This window comes from Dermochelys coriacea, chromosome 17, assembly GCF_009764565.3.
Source record: "Dermochelys coriacea isolate rDerCor1 chromosome 17, rDerCor1.pri.v4, whole genome shotgun sequence".
In the NCBI taxonomy this organism is placed as follows: Eukaryota; Metazoa; Chordata; order Testudines; family Dermochelyidae; genus Dermochelys; species Dermochelys coriacea.
In genome coordinates, this window is record NC_050084.1 from 14,028,354 (window position 1) to 14,044,442 (window position 16,089).

The 16,089-nt window shown below is 44.1% G+C and overlaps 1 protein-coding gene across 2 annotated transcripts in view; it reads right to left on the reverse strand.

The window, feature by feature from the left end:
- Positions 1-15,215, reverse strand: part of GALNT17 (polypeptide N-acetylgalactosaminyltransferase 17) — a 279,918-nt gene extending 264,703 nt beyond the window's left edge. Inside the window, exon 1 of one of the 2 annotated variants that reach the window (XM_038376323.2) lies at positions 14,119-15,215. In XM_038376323.2, coding sequence (XP_038232251.1) covers positions 14,119-14,356 — 238 coding nt within the window. In that variant the 5' untranslated portion in view covers positions 14,357-15,215. The remainder of the gene's footprint in view (positions 1-14,118) is intronic. The other variant, XM_043499464.1, reaches the window with a different exon arrangement.
- Between the last annotated feature and the right edge of the window lie 874 nt (positions 15,216-16,089).

Below are 16,089 nucleotides of genomic sequence, written 5' to 3' on the forward strand. Positions count from 1 at the left end.
ATGTGGAACTAACATGACATTTGCCAACCATCACTCTGACCATTCTGCATGGATGTTACAAAGTTCTCTAGTCCTCCTCACTGTTCTTTTTTCTGTCTTATCTATTAGGCAGTCAACTACTCAGGACAGGGACTGTCTCCTTCTGTTTGTACAACACCTAGCATATGGGAGCCCTGATTTGATTGGAGCCATTGGGTACTGCCTTAATAAAAATAAATAATAATGACCATCAAAAAATTAGCTATAAGTTCTGGCTGTTTATCATGGTTAGGCAGAGGAGTGCTAACTGTTCCACTTCCCCTTCCTTCCTTCTCCTGTCCCCTATCTCCCCCACTCCTGACATTATCCTCACTCTAACTCTGCCACTAATACAAAATATTTTTAGCCAACCACAGCCAACCTTTACCCGGCAGAAGTAAAACACGTAACTAACAAAACCAAGGTGGTTGTTACTAAGTTCATCTGCTTGTATGTGACTTCCTATCCCAACCCTTCATCTCTTTATGTCTTTTAATCTTTATTTTTGACACTGGGACTCCAGCTCCTAAGTCACTTAGAAGATTTTTTAAAAATTTTACCCTAAGTGATTTAACCAAGGTCACACAGGAAATCTGTGGCAGAGCAGAGAATTGAATCCAAATCTTCCAAGTTAGCACCTTGAACACTGGACCATCCTTCTGTTTTCGCTGGTAGACTGCGGAGCCTGTACCGAGTCAGGGAGGCTCTATGCAGGTGCAGCGGTTTGCCTACGCATTGTACGTTGCAAGTCCGGGAGCTTAGTTTCTAATCCTTCAGGGAGAGAGAGTACGGATGAAATCCTGACCCCACTGAAGTCAATGGCAAAACTCGCACTGATTTCAATGGGGCCATGATTTCACGCTTTTTCTGTGTTTGTACAGGGCCTGGCACAAAGGTGTCCCATTAGAGTAATTTGACCAGTACAATGAATGAATCATCATCATCATTTCCGTAACAATACACACATGAAAAAATAGAAGTAAAGTTTAACAGAATAGGTTTTTTATAGTTAGCCTATTTTACGTCCCTTAGCACTTGGCTTATTGTATGAAAGGAGGTGGCACAGTTGGAATATACAAAGGTCGACCAAAGTTATTTGAAAACCAATCATGGTAAATTAGCAAGCTCACAGCATCGCTAAATGGCTTTTCACAATTTTCTTCCCTTAACTCTGTTTTTATCTTGAAAGCACGATCAAGCAATTGTTTGGGAAGACAGTGTAGTAATTGGACACAAACATAAATGCTTTCATGATTTAATTTAAAGTGCAACACATCCAAAGAGCCAGAAAGACAATCTAATTGTTCCATTTTTAAAATAACCTTTCACTTCATCTTTCTGTTCTGAAAACATCAACACCCAAATAAGGAGGTTATGCTGAATGAAATGCTACACAAGAATCTAAGATTAAAACCAGAGTAAAATAAGTTCTGCCAACAGTCATGCAAGAGACCTGGATTTGATTCCCAGACCTGGCCACTCACTCTCAGACTGAGAAAATACTTAAAATAATCTAATAGGGACAGCTCTGGGGTCAATTGTTTGTATTTGGATTATTCAGTAATCAATGGTGTATTATGATTTTGCATTACAGTAGCACCTACAGGCCCCCAACCAAGACCAGGGGCCCATTGTGTTCAGTACTATACAAGCTCATAGCAACAGATAATCTCTGTCCTGAAGACCTTACCATCTAAAGAGACACACACAAAAAAAAGAGAAAAGAAGCATTATCATCCCCTTTGTACTCAGACAACTGAGGCAGAGAGAGATTAAGTAACATGTCCAAGGTCATAATGGAAATCTGTGGCAAGGCTGGGAAATTAAACCTAGATCTCCTGAGTTTAAGTGCAGTGCCTTTACCACAGGACCATCCTTCCTGTTAACTAAGGAGCCATGAGAGTTGGACAGATTTAAAAATAAATAAATAATCATACTCCGTAAGGGGAAGGAGATAGCTTGTAGAAAGGTGGAGGCTATGAAAGGTGAGAGAAACTGAGGTATTGAGGACTCCTTCATTACTTTAGTGCAGAATGCTGAGATGCAGTACACTGGTCCTCACTGTGCTAAGAGTTAAGCAATAAGGTGCAACACCGTACCAGTGTATTGCACACCTTGTGTCTAACTATCCAAGCATGGAAATAATCCCAACACAACAAACATTTGCCTCTGGCTTTGAGGAAAGCCTGCATTTTCACCAACCAGCAGCTGTGACAATATGCCATGACACTCTAGAATGGCCCCCTTTTTTAAAAAAAATAAACCTTAGCAAAAGTTAACATGAACTGTTCCACGTTGCAGATACTGAGCAGCTGCAATTATTTCCTAGCCCAAGTACAGATGAATATGCAGTATCAAATACCCTACGGCAGGCTGACTAGCAGGGCCAGGTGATATGCACAGAATAAGTACCTAGGAGACAGATCCACAGGCCACTGTGTTGTTTATTTAGTAAAGGGGAACTGCAGAGCTTACATTTTAAAGCAGTCATTGCAACGCTGAGGGGAGGCAAAGGATCTGATTTAATTCAACCCCCTCCCAGTTTTAAGGATCTCTCTTACTTGCATCTCCCACTGACAGAAATGTAAAAGCTATTGGACAGCATCAGGAGTCGAGTGTGTAATTGCCCAAGCACAGTGTGGGCTCTTCACCGCAGTTTGCACTTTGCTTTAATTTAACCTTCTCCATAGAGGCTCTTGTCACTTCATTACCACGTTATTTTTAGATAATGTGTCACTGTAATGTCAGAACACGGGTCGATGGCTATTAGATTTATTGCCAGAACTAGCAGCAGATGTGTCAATAAGATAGAAAGTGTATGACAGTTTGTTGAGAAAATCTGACAATAGGGAGTTTGGGTTATAAAATACAGTTGCCTGTACTGACAAAACTCTTTAGGAAAAATAACAGCAAAACTAGAATACATTACTAAAGCTAAATCACCACAGTCAACTTGTGGTGGTGTATTATGGGGATACACTTGAAAGAGGTCTTCGCAGATTTTCTTAAAGACCTCTTGTATGGCCAGATTATAACATACTGGCCTTTCACCTCGAAACCATCGCTCAAGTGCTGGCTCCCAGAACACAATAGTAACATGTGTGGTGGTCTCGTTCTTATCTTTGTTTATGCACAAGACAAAACTAGTTCTCAGTTTGGCTTGATTAACAGTCATTTCTCAAGAAATGCCACAACTTCACACAGCTGCGGGTATTGTAAATTAAGACCCTAGATGTAAGTTAAGGCCCAGCAGTGAAGACAAGCAATGCTTGCAAATGTCCACTTCAATTTTCTCTTATGTTTTGTTTTAGGAAGAGATCGCATGGTCCAATGGACAGGCCACTAAAATAGGTCCCAGGAGACCTGGACTGTACACCCAACTCTATCACTTCCCGTAAAGGGATCCTCTCTTATGATGCATTTGTACAGTACCTATCACAATGGAGCTTTGATTTGCGTTAGGACTTTAAAATAATACTGTAATACAATTAATAATTAAAAGGGGGTTTTCCCCTTGGGTAAAATTTCCAAAAATGCCTAAATGAGTTTGGAGCCTAGATCCCACTTTCAGAAGGGACTCCGGCATGTGGGCATCTAAATCCCATTTACCACAATGGGACTTAAGCTCCTAAGCCACTCAGGCACTTTTGAAAGTGTTCCCATGTATCTAAACTTTTGCTGATGTGCATTCAGATTAATATGCAAGAATAAAATACCAGAGTTGTGTCTGTGACCTAGTCCCTGCTGCTACAGCTCACGATCAGTGTGTTGTTTCTGCGTGATGAATGTGTTACCGATTTATTAATCATCCGTTGCAAACACCAGAGAATATTCGGATAATAATGCCAAACAATAATTGAAAACAAAATTATCTATCAGTTCCTTGTCAGCCTGGTTGTCATCCAAATGTCACATTAACTTCTAAACTGACAGACTATCAGAAGACTAGTCTTTTAACTCTATTATTCCTTTAAGAAGTATTTATTTTTATCATTCTGTGATAGATATCAGACTTCCTTTAGATGCTCCTGATAAGAACAATTTACTTTAAAGTCAACTGCTCTCATGTTGCTTCAGGGGATGAGTGAAGTCTATAAAACCTGTTATCCTGCAACTTAAAAGTTGGGCTGAGATTTCAAAAGGTGCCTACAGAATGATGATGTACAATTTCCATTAATTTAATGGGAACTGGGGATCCAAATCTCCTTAGGTACCTCTTGAAAAAACTCAGCTTTAGTGTTTAGGATGGAGTTACAACATTATGCTTTTTGTGGATAGTGGTTTTCAAACTGGGGTACGTGAGGAATATCCAGTAATGGCAGACTAACACATTTTTTTAGTAAGACTTGACAATCTAATCATAGGCATATTATGAGCCTATCTTAGATGGGGGCACCTGGTAGACTGCATTATTTGGAAAAGGGTATGCAGCCTAAAAAGTCTGAAAATCACTGCTATATGAGATACCAGAGTCACTTCACATTATAAGCACAGCTTGGGGGTGAGGGGAAAATCAAGGTATCTCATATACCACTGTGTGACAGCTGTTGGTGAAATTTCACAATTTAGCAGCAGCATCCACCATATCATTCTATATAATTACTCATAACACCATTTTCCATACCTATGGGCCTTACCCAGCAAGATCATCCCCTTATGAGGAGTATTTTTGACATAACTAATGAGTAAAGCTTTTCTTGATTGGGCCCTTGTTCTTTACAAACAGCATTTCCTCATTCTTCCCTCTTTGCTTTTATCTGTTTATCTTAAATCAAAGACTCTTTCATCCTTTTAGTGGTATATTACTTACCGATTAGGAAATCTGAATGTAACTACTCTCTGCGGGTGCCACACAGCTTCATACCAGTAATAGGGGATGGATCTGATGGTAATCGGCTTTTGTTTATATGTACAGTTGTCATAGTCAGTAGTTAGCTAATGTTTGCAAAGTACTTTAAAGATAAGTACTGTAAGTGTCAAGCATATTATGCTCTGTAATATGTGAGCAAATTCACATTTCTTTAAAGTATTTTAAATGAGTGCCATTTTAAAAAGACAAAACTATATTTCAGTAAAATCATCTAAAAGGCCACATTTCAAAAAGTGCCTCAATTTTGTTTATGCAATCCCCACAAGTTTCATGTGCAAATTGGGTAAACAGCTAACTATGCAATTTGTGTGCACAAATGTGGTTTGCTTGCACCAGTTTGGAACTGAATGTGTGCAAATTATTGAACATGCAAAGTTGGAGATGTAAATTTAATAGATGCTTTTTTACAAAATATGACCCTACATTATTCAATTGGAAAGTAGTTCTAATTTGCTTTTTAATATTTATATAATACCTATTTGCCTTTGTGCATTTCTTCCAGATAGGGGGCAACTAACTTCATTTGTCAATTTCATGTTCCTTTCTAGCCAATTTCATGTCCTACACTGGCATAAGGGTGCAGTTTGAGATTTTAACACTGCAGAGGGATGTTTACTCTTAACATTCAGCGGTGCGCATATTAAAAACAGCTTTAAAATAATTTCTATTCCTATTACATTTTGTAAAATATCCATTTTGTTTTTACAAACAAAATCTTAAATGTTGGGCCTAAAATGAGTTGCGGTGTCCCTTTAGAGCATTTGTCAGTATTCTAAACATTTGGATTGGTGCACAGAACTTTTTTATACTAAACAATTAATTTTTCCCTGATGAGGGCTCTTTTCAGCAGCGTACTGACCACTTTCATTCCCACTAATTTCATATACTGAACAGCTTACTGAATGGATCCATTTGTGTAAATCAAACAGAAAGCACTGAACAGAACTGGTTATTCAGAACTGTTACTCATTGAACCTGCTAATAACAGAGATGGTTTCTAACACTCCCAACTTGAAGGATGTTCAGATCAGGATCTTAATTCTGGGCCTGTCTATCTACATACTTACATGGCCCTGATTATTACAGTATCTGAGCACCTCACAATCGTTAATGGATTTTATTCTTAACACCCCCCTCGTGAGGTAGCGAAGTATTATCCCCATTTTACCCATGAAGGACTGTGGCCCAATCTAAGTGGTAAACTAAGTGGTTCACACAGGCAGACTGGCTGAGAAAGAAATATACCCTGGTTTCCTGAGTCCCAGTTCAGTGGCCTACCCACCAGACCAGGGGTGGGCAAACTTTTTGGCCCGAGGGCCACATCGGGGTGCAAAACTGTATGGAGGGCCAGGTAGGGAAGGCTGTGCCTCCCCAAACAGCCTGGCCCCTGCCCCCTATCCAACCCTCCCATTTCTCGCCCTCTGACTGCCCCCCTCAGACCCTCTACCCATCCAACCCCCCCCGCTCCTTATCCCCTAACCACCCCCAGGACCCCATCCCCTATCAAACCTCCCCTGTTCCCCCTCCCCTGCCCCACCCCAGAACCTCTGCCCTATCCAACCGCCCCGTTCCCCATCCCCTGACTGCCCCCTAGGACCCCCTGCCTCATATCCAACCCCCCAGCCCCAGCCCCCTTACCATGCCACTCAGATCAGCATGCCTGGCCACCGCGCCGCCCAGCCGGAGCCAGACACACCGCCACGCTGCCCTGCATGAGCGCGCAGCCTCGCCACCTAGAGCGCTGCCCGGGTGGCTGTGGGGGAAGGGGACTGCAGGGGAGGGGCCGGGGGCGAGCCTCCCCAGCTAGGAGCTTAGGGGCCAGGCAGGACGGTCCCGCGGGCCGATGTGGCCCGCGGGCCGTAGTTTGCCCACCTCTGCACCAGACCATCATTCCTACTCTCAAATTGTCATGGATGTATAGTTAGCAAACTGTTTGTATATTGATTTAATAGCCTCTCATTTGTGTCACAGTTTCAGGGTAACTGCACTTGTATTCCTGCTTTGTGACTCCTTGATGGCATCCACTTAAAAGTTTCTAGTTCCCAGCCATCATCTTTCTGGGGCAGAGACCTGCGTGTCACTCCTGACCAGGATTTTAAGGCTGAACAGTTCCCTACACTGTGATATCCCCAGCAAGCCAGTCTGCCTAAAAATCCCAGTACCTGTGCTTTACTTTCTCTCTGAGGGCTGTGAAGAGCATAGTGCCAGCAGCGACAAGTTACCACACAGCTTCTTCTAAGCATGCACATTGGTTTTTCAAGTAAAAGCATCACAGAGAAAACATATAAACATAAGGGTGGGGTTCCCCTTGGACAGCAGGTTCTCTCTGTTTGCTGGATCCGAAAGAAGACCCTGAGTCAGCCTAAACTCAGGCTATTTATCCTGTTGTCTGTTTGTCCCTGAAGAATCCAGTTTAAACTAGTATACGCGAGACACTTCAGGAGGCAGAAGCTCTCTGGGAAGAGTAGGGAGCTTACAACCTGGCTGATTTGCTTGAACCACCACCAACTGTTTTTAGTTCCTGGAGCAGCTGTGGTGGCCCTCTCTAATGGACTAGAGCACAGAGATACCTAAGCTGTGTTTACAGTTCGTACGGTACAGCAGCTCAGCAATGGCATTGCAGCTGAGTCAGTGTAGAGCCCTAGTGGACACCACTGGTCACCAACCCAGTGATCGCAGTCGACTGGTCGATCCTGCAGCCTCTGCCAGTCGATTGCGATCTCCAGGCTTCTAAAAGTCCAGCGGCGCAGCAGGGCTCAGGAAGGCTGCCTGCCTGCCTGCCTGCCCTGGCCCCACGCCACTCCCGGAAGTATCTGGCTGCTGGCATGTCTCTGCGGTCCTTGCAGCGGGAGGCGGCTCCGCATGCTGCCCTCGCCCCCAGCACAGTCCCCGCAGCTCCCATTGGCCGGAAACTGGACAATGGGAGCTGTGGGGTGGCACTTGTGGGTGCAGGCAGCACACCAAGACCTACTGCCCTCCACCCTCCAGGGGCCGCAGAGATGTGCCAGGACTGCCAGCAGCCAGCCACTTCCAGCAGCAGCGTGGGGCCAAGGCAGGCAGGCAGCCTGCCTGAGCCCTGCTGCGCCACCGGCTGGGAGCCGCCTGTGGTAAGTGCCTCCTGGCTGGAGCCTGCATATTGCACCCTCTCCCGCAACCCAACACTCTGCACTAGCCCGGAGCCCCCTCCTGCACCAAACTCCCTCCCAGAGCCTGCACCCCCTCGTGCACCCCAAACCCCTGCCCCAGCCTGGTGAAAGTGAGTGAAGGTGGGGGAAAGCAAGCGACAGAGGGAGGGGGGAATATAGTGAGCAAGGTGGGGCCTCAGGGAGGGGCAGGGTAGATCCTGGGTTGATCTTAAATTCAAAAAGTGATCTTGTGCGTAAAAAGGTTGGAGACCACTGGTGTAGACACTCACTACAGCAATGGAAGGGGTTTTCCCATCGCTGAGGTTAATCCACCCCTCGGAGAAGTGGTAGCTAGGTCAACGGAAGAATTCAGAGAATCCCAAGATTGCATGTGAAGTCTATGGCTGAGGTAAGAATTGAATGCTTTCTACTAAGTCCTTATCCATTAGACCATCCTCCTTAACCTATGTCTATTATGCACAGACATACACACACTCTCTCTCTCTCACTCTCTCTCTCTGAGAGGGTTCACATTGCAAAGTTCCGATATTTCTGCATGAACTTCCACAACTTTTGAGGCTATTTGGACCACAACCATTCCTAAATTTTATGTAAATGTAGAAGCAGAGAGAGTGAGAGAGAGAGAGAGAGATTAAGTAGGAGTAAAAAATAAAATTGCAAACATTAACTGGAATAAAAGCCATAGGTTCCTTTCCGCAGTATTCACAACCCTTTCATTAGCTTTTTCTGCACCTATGCAGTATAAAGAAAACATCTGCTTATTAAAAAAAAAGACTGCAGAACTTAAAAGTCTCTCAAATACTCTTACAAATGTATATATTCCCCAAAATATTTATGTGGGGGAGAGAGAACACATGGCCACACTTATGGAAGTTCTTTGATAGTATAAGAGTTATCTGATCAGGGGGCTGGAAAACAAACACACACACCCCTTCTGTGATGAATCACACAGCAGGAATAGAAAATCAGAAAGAGCAATACTTATGGCCAATAGTTCACAAGCAAGCCGCAGGCTGAAATATGCTTATGACTAATTCTGAAAAAACAAATTTTTAAAGATCTAAGTCTGCTCATGGATTATTTGAGAACAAAAAGGGAGTGAATTAATCAAATCTACCCTTTACAATGAATAGTTACCAAGCTGTAATACAATACTGCACACACACGCAGAAATCATCTGACTGGCAGTCTGGAAAAGGTCAGCGTTCCAAGGGCTAAATTACATAGTGGCTTGTGCTGTGCTGAACATAAGAAGCAACACCACTTCCACCCAGCCTCAGCCATGTGTAACACCTGCAAAACAAGGCCAAGTAGGTTCTAACTGCCTCACCAATGTTAAGCTGTGGTTTACATTTTCAGAAACTCGTATGGTCTCTCCTGTTCCTATTGGTCTGCAGAGTCATTTAAGACAGCAGTTCTGGTTCATGTCAGAGCATCCCAAGGTCTTGCAGGAAAGTCTAAGAACTGAATGTTTTTTTTACTGAGTCCTTATCCACTAGACCATCCTCCCTTAGCCTGCATGTGTGCCCAGCCCTTCAACCCTTGCATAAAGAAATGTCCATTGTGGGCAGGGGAGGTGTGGTGCTGGTTACAAAATGTCATTACTAATCAAATATTAATTCTGTAGAACAGTGCAGTTATTAGACCATCAGCACAGAATTCCATTGATTCTGTCTTGGAGGCCAACATTCACCAAAAAAGTTTCAAAGGAGAGATGGTGGGTGCACAGTTTGGCTGGCATTTCTGACCTGATTTATACCATATCTTGCAACAATCAGAAACACAGGAATTGCCATACTAGATCAGAATAATAACAAGCTTATATTTATACAACAGAGCTTTATAAATGGTGCACTTATTTAGGAATTGCTTCATCCACCACTGAAATGCAGCCAACTCTGAGTGCAACACAGCAAACTAGAACAGCACACAGTTTAGACTTAATTTGTAATTATTATCGATATTACCTTAGCACCTAGAAGCCCTACTCATGGGCCAGGTTTGCCCAAACACCTCCTACTTCCTCCAACCAAGTGAAGCTATAGGAGAAACACAGGATTCCCTCAAAGTAAGAGGATGCTACATTCTGTAATAGTCGAAATTTGGCACAAAACATAACATCAAGGCTTCGGGCAAATTATAAAATAAAATATCAATGGGTACTGTAAAAGAAGAATGTAATTGGTTGATGGATTTTGCAGGGAGCTATTCTAAATGAATAGATTAGGGCTGGCGAGTCAGTTGACACCAAAATGCAATTTTTAAAGATGAAAAGTTAAAAAAAAAAAAGCATAAGTGAAGTTATACTAGACACCTGCACATCTCAAGTTGGTACTACAGCGGAACCTCAGAACTACAAACACCAGAGTTACAAACTGACCAGTCAACCACACACCTCATTTGGAACCAGAAGTACACAATCAAGCAGAAGAGACAAAAACAAAACAAAAGAAAAAAACTGCACCGTACAGTACTGTGTTAAATGTAAACTACTAAAAAAAATGTAAAATTAAAATTTTTTGACGAGATAAGCAAACCATTTCTGTGCTAGTTTCATTTAAATTAAAATGGTTAAAAGTTCAGTTGTAAACTTTTGAAAGAACCATAATGTTTTGTTCAGAGTAATGAACATTTCAGAGTTGTGAATAACCTGCATTCCCAAGGTGCTCTTAACTCTGAGATTCTACTGTTGAGCTTCAGTCTTGGTAACTCTTTCTCTTGTGAATGGAATGAATTTTAACTCCAAATTTAGACATGGGGAAATTCTCCCATAGAGGAGTTGTTCCATCTTCCTCAGGATCATCACTGCTAGGATCATCTGGGCACATCTCACTACTTCCTGCAGTTGCAGAGGACAGGCTCTAGAGAGCGATGGTGTTTCCTATTTTCTTTATCTTTCTCATTCAACCAGGTCTAATCACATGCCTTGCTGAAGCACAAAGCGTACATTGGCCAAACTGGGCAGTCTCTACGCAAAAGAATAAATGGACACAAATCAGACAACAAAAATTATAACATTCAAAAACCAGTCAGAGAACACTTCAACCTCCCTGGACACTCAACAACAGACTTAAAAGTGTCAATTCTTCAACAAAAAAACCTTAAAAAAACAGACTGCAATGAGAAACTGCAGAACTGGAATTAATTCGAAAACTGGACATCATCAAATTAGGCCTGAATAAAGACTGGGAGTGGATGGATCACTACAAGAACTAAAAACTAATTTCCCCATGCTAATCTTCCCCCTACTGTTACTCACACCTTCTTGTCAATTGTTTGAAATGGGCCACCCTGATTACCACCACAAAAGTGATTTTTCTTTCTGTTGAAAATAGCCCACTTTAATTGAATTGGCTCATTAGAATTGGTAATGCAACTCCCATCTTTTCATGGACTATGTATATATATCTTCCACTCCATGCATCTGGTGAAGCGGATCTTAACCCACGAAAGCTTATGCCCAAATAAATTTGTTAGTCTCTAAGGTGCCATGAGTATGCCCCGTTGTTTTTGCTGATACAGACTAACACAGCTACAACTCTGACACAGTTTTCAGTGGATAGTGTGCGTAAGCAAAATTAACAGAAATAAATTTTGTGTGAACCCCAAAATACACTTGATCAACACCCCTAACTTACACCACAGTTAAACTTGAGTCTATTGTTGAGCCAGACTCATCAATCAATATTGTTACAAATTGCACTTGTAGTGGCCATATAGATAAGTAGCTACCTTCATGCTCTTGAGTTGCAGTCCATCCAGGAAATCATTTGTGGTTTGGACAAACATATTGATTCCATCCCCTTTCATAGCATTTAAGTGCATGGCAGCATTTTCCAGCACCAGGCTGTCTCTTACTCTACATTCCAAATGCACACCTGCTGGGAGTGTACTACAGAAACGGCCAATTCAGACCTAGGAAGAAAGGCACCTCTTGCACTCAATGGTGTGTTGGGGGAATCAATAGGCACCAAAAGATCTAGTTTGCACCCTCAAGGATTGGCCAAAAGTAGGGAGTCCTACAGGTCCCCAGCTCTTAATCCTAAGGAAAATGGAAACACTTCTGATGAACTCCCACTTTTTATTTCTGGAAACACAAGGAGACAAATGCCAACTAAAGTCTTGTTTTGAGCTCCCTTGCTAGATACTGCACGTAATGTTATATATTGCACCAGAGTAATCAGATTTCATTTTACCAAACATTTTTATACACTATATGCCAGCTGTCCTTTTCAATTCCGTTCAGTTGCCGTAGTAGAACTGACCATTGGTGCACCTAGTTGAGCATCTTGACTCTCACGGTGACTAATGCCAGCACTCCGTTATGTAGTACTTTCCAGTGTGTGTACAGTGCCTAGGAAATTCTCTCACTAAGGCTGCTAGGTGCTTCCACAATGCACATATTTAATAAATAATAATGATAGTGGTGGGAAGAAATATCTTGCTGGTTGTTGTCCTCTGAAGATTGAGGACTGATATTCCACAGATTTTTTAAGTTAAATATAACTGCAGACTGTCTTATTTACAGACATTCCTATTCCTTTCTGAAAAGTATTAAATTGTTTGCCCCGCTATCTTGCAGCAATGCATTTCACAGGTTCATTACACCAAATAGTACAGAATCTTGTTATCCTTTTACTTCACTCCTCACATTGCCATGCAACACTGTTTCAACAGCTTCTGTTGGATAACACTGGGGTTTAGACTGGGTGTCATTCACCTTTACAAGCAGGACATTCTTCTCACACATATGTATGGAGTAGCAATGTAAAATGATCCATTCTCGACTGGCTTAGTGCTTCTCAATTTATACAACACTGTTCCCAAACCCAGAGATTAACCAAGATGATGATTATAACTAAAGACAAAACACCAGCATATGCCTGCTGCATTTCAGTATATGCCTAGCATCCATTGCATAGTATTGCCATCAGTAATAGTTCTGAGTCAGTACACAAATGCAATTCACAAGGTGCTCAGTTCAACAGTACAGAATCATGCCTTAGTTTAGTATTCAAGAATCAGGGGAGGGGAGAACATACCAACATTACAGAAAATATTAACTGTTAATTTTGCAATACTAAAATCTATAGTCTTTAAATCCACAGAGACTGGAAGCTCCAAATCACATTGCTACTAGTGAATCTATGGGGAACACTTAAAAAAATAACTCTTCAGTCTGTGTTTTAATTAGATATCTCACCTAGATTTCTTACATCCCTACAACATGTTTCGGTATCCCACATGGCATCTTTATGTTCCCTTTCTACATCTCCAAACTATTGAACCTGGTGAGATTTTAATAGAAATCCCTGCCCTGTGCTATAAAGAGAAGCATTACTGGAGGTTTTAATTAGCATCTGTCAAGGCTAAGCCATAGGAAACATTGAATTGTTTGTTTAACTTATTATAGAAAAGTGCATTTACTGTCTGGCTGTCTGCACTTGGAGGACACAAAATGCTTTAGTCTTTTGAACCCCCTCAACCCACACCATCTCCCCAAAAGTTTTAAAAAATAGCAAACAACAAATTTCTGGTGGTAAAAAGCCATTTCCTCAATCAATACACAGCATGCTTCTTCAACCCTATATTTGGCTGCTGAACTAGTTTCTGATCTCCTGAGGAAAAAGTCATGATGGTATAATTTCCTGACCGGAACAACAAATCTGAGAGCCAGCATTATGTTATTACACATTCCTCCCATTCTGTGCAAGGTACTTGCAATCTTTTAAGAAACTAACATAGCTTAGAAATTAGAGACTGTGCTGATTCACCCAGTTATGTCTCCTAAAGATATAGCTTGCATGAGAACACAGAAAACACAGCTGATGAAGTGGGTTTTAGCCCATGAAAGCTTATGCCCAAATAAATTTGTTAGTCTCCAAGGTGCCACAAGGACTCCCCGTTGTTTTTCCTGATACAGATTAACACCGCTACCCCTCTGAAACCTGTCACAGAAAAGATAGGTAAGTAGCTCTCTACTTTTGCTAACTTCAAAAATTATTGTTCTCTATTATATTTTTATTTGTATTTCCAAGCATGTCTGTGCCCAAAAGGTATCAAAAGAATGACAGCTATTCCTACCATTTAGCTGCCTGTAGACTATATCTTCTAGAAGGGAGAGCCTTTTCAGTACTGCATCCTGGATAGGGCTGATGCCATGGGCTGTCAAGTTGGCCACTTCTGCCCTGGGATGAATTTCATGGAAGGAATCCCCGCTCTTGACGGTGATGGGTCTACACTTGGCCAGAAAGAGGACAAAGCCAGCCACGGCAATCAAGTTCAACACCAACAGAACTTTGACTCGCCTCAAAGAAGCCATCAAACTCCCAGTGTGGCCGCTTCAGCTGCAGCTTGGCAAATGAGGGGTGGTATGTGTGGAGGCTGCCGGCTAGAGATGCAAAGGTGGCTTGGGATGGGAGGTGGCTGCAGGTGAGAGCACATCCCACGTCCCCCGGGGGGTTGTGGTCTCAAGCCCAAGCGGGGAGCGTGCAGGACAAGTGGCAGCCGCAAAGCTGGGTGTGACGGAAAGGTGCCGGCTCAGGAAGGCTTCCTAGTGCCCCGCAGGTGGAGAAGAGATGGAGAGAACCGTCCGGGTGCGGTAGCCGCGGCGTGCGGAGGGGAAATGCCCCCCGGGCTGGGGAAGCCAGAGCCGCAACTCCTGCTCCCCTGGAATGTGTCCTGCGCCTGCTGCCCCCCCCCCCCCCGTTATTCTGCACAGCTCAGACTCCCAGCGCCGGCCAGCTTCACGTGGACGGGCTGGGCTCCAGGAGCCGATCCCCGCAGGGCTGGCCCAGGGCGTCCTTCATGCCAAACGGCAACTCCGGAACGAAGGCGGCTTTCAAACGAACGGGGGAAATGTCACAGGGTTGCCCCCCCCCCCACGCCGCCCTTTAAGTCATTCGCTCGATCAAGCCAGGCGGAAGGTAAACCCAGCCCCGCTCCATCCTCCCGACTGTATCCCTGCAGCCGCAATCGGGGGGGCCGGGGCGGGGGGGGGGGGAAGGGGTAGTGCCCCTCTCGGTCGGTGCACGGCGGATCTAGCGTCTCGCCCGGCCCCGGAGCCAGTCAGCCACCATCCCCGCGCCGTCATCCGGCGGCTTCGGGCTTCGGGCGTCGCAACGGCGGCCGATGCAAGGAGGGAGGGAGGGAGAAATGGAGGCTGCGGCAAAGGCGCCCCCTGGGCCAACTCCAGCCCGGGCGGCGGGCGCGGGGCAGGAGCGGAGCGAGAAATCGGGGCAGGGAGGCAGCAGCGCTCAGTCCGGCCCCAGGCGGGCTCTGGGGCCGAGGGCGGGGGGCAGCGGCTCGCTCTTGCCTCTGGGCTGCCCTGGCCGGGGGCTGATGGCGCCGGAGCGGCGGAGACCCACCCTGCCTCCCTCCCTGCCGTGTGCCTGAATCCCCGCTGCCCTGCCTGGGGAAGGGCTGGAGGGAAGAGCTGGGCTGGGGAAAGGGGATGGTGATGCCCGTTGGTACGATATTGGCTAGTGGGAGGCTGCTGGGTGCGTGTGGAAATGAGCGTCTGTCTGCCTGTCCCTCCGGCTGGTTGCAGAGTTAGCACCCCCCACGTTTTTCAAAAATAAATTATTGCCCTGCCCTGGTCTCCCCCACTGCAAAAATACATTGAGAGAGAAAAGAAAAGTCAGGGAAACTAAGGCACAGCTCAGGCTCCTCCGAAGCAACACTCAGAGAGGGACATTTCATCTAGCCAAGATATCAGAAGTGACTCCAGTTCTGCAGGCAGCCCAGCCCTGGAGTCCATCCTTGTTCAGTTCCCTTTGCTTTTCCCAGCATTAGACCTTTGCATTTTCTCTTCAGGCACAGTTAAACTGAGGGACTCCCCTTCCTTTCTTAAAAATAATCTCTAGAGTGCCAGGCACTGGAGACTTAGAGTTGGCTTTAAAACTACAAACAGCAGCACACGCAGCAAAGTCATTCAAACGCAGAGCATATATTTGAATAAAAATACTGCAAAAATATTGTTCAAGAACAGGCAAACCAAATTAATACATGTTCAAAATGTATACAGACCAGATCCTCAATTGGTGTAGCTCCATT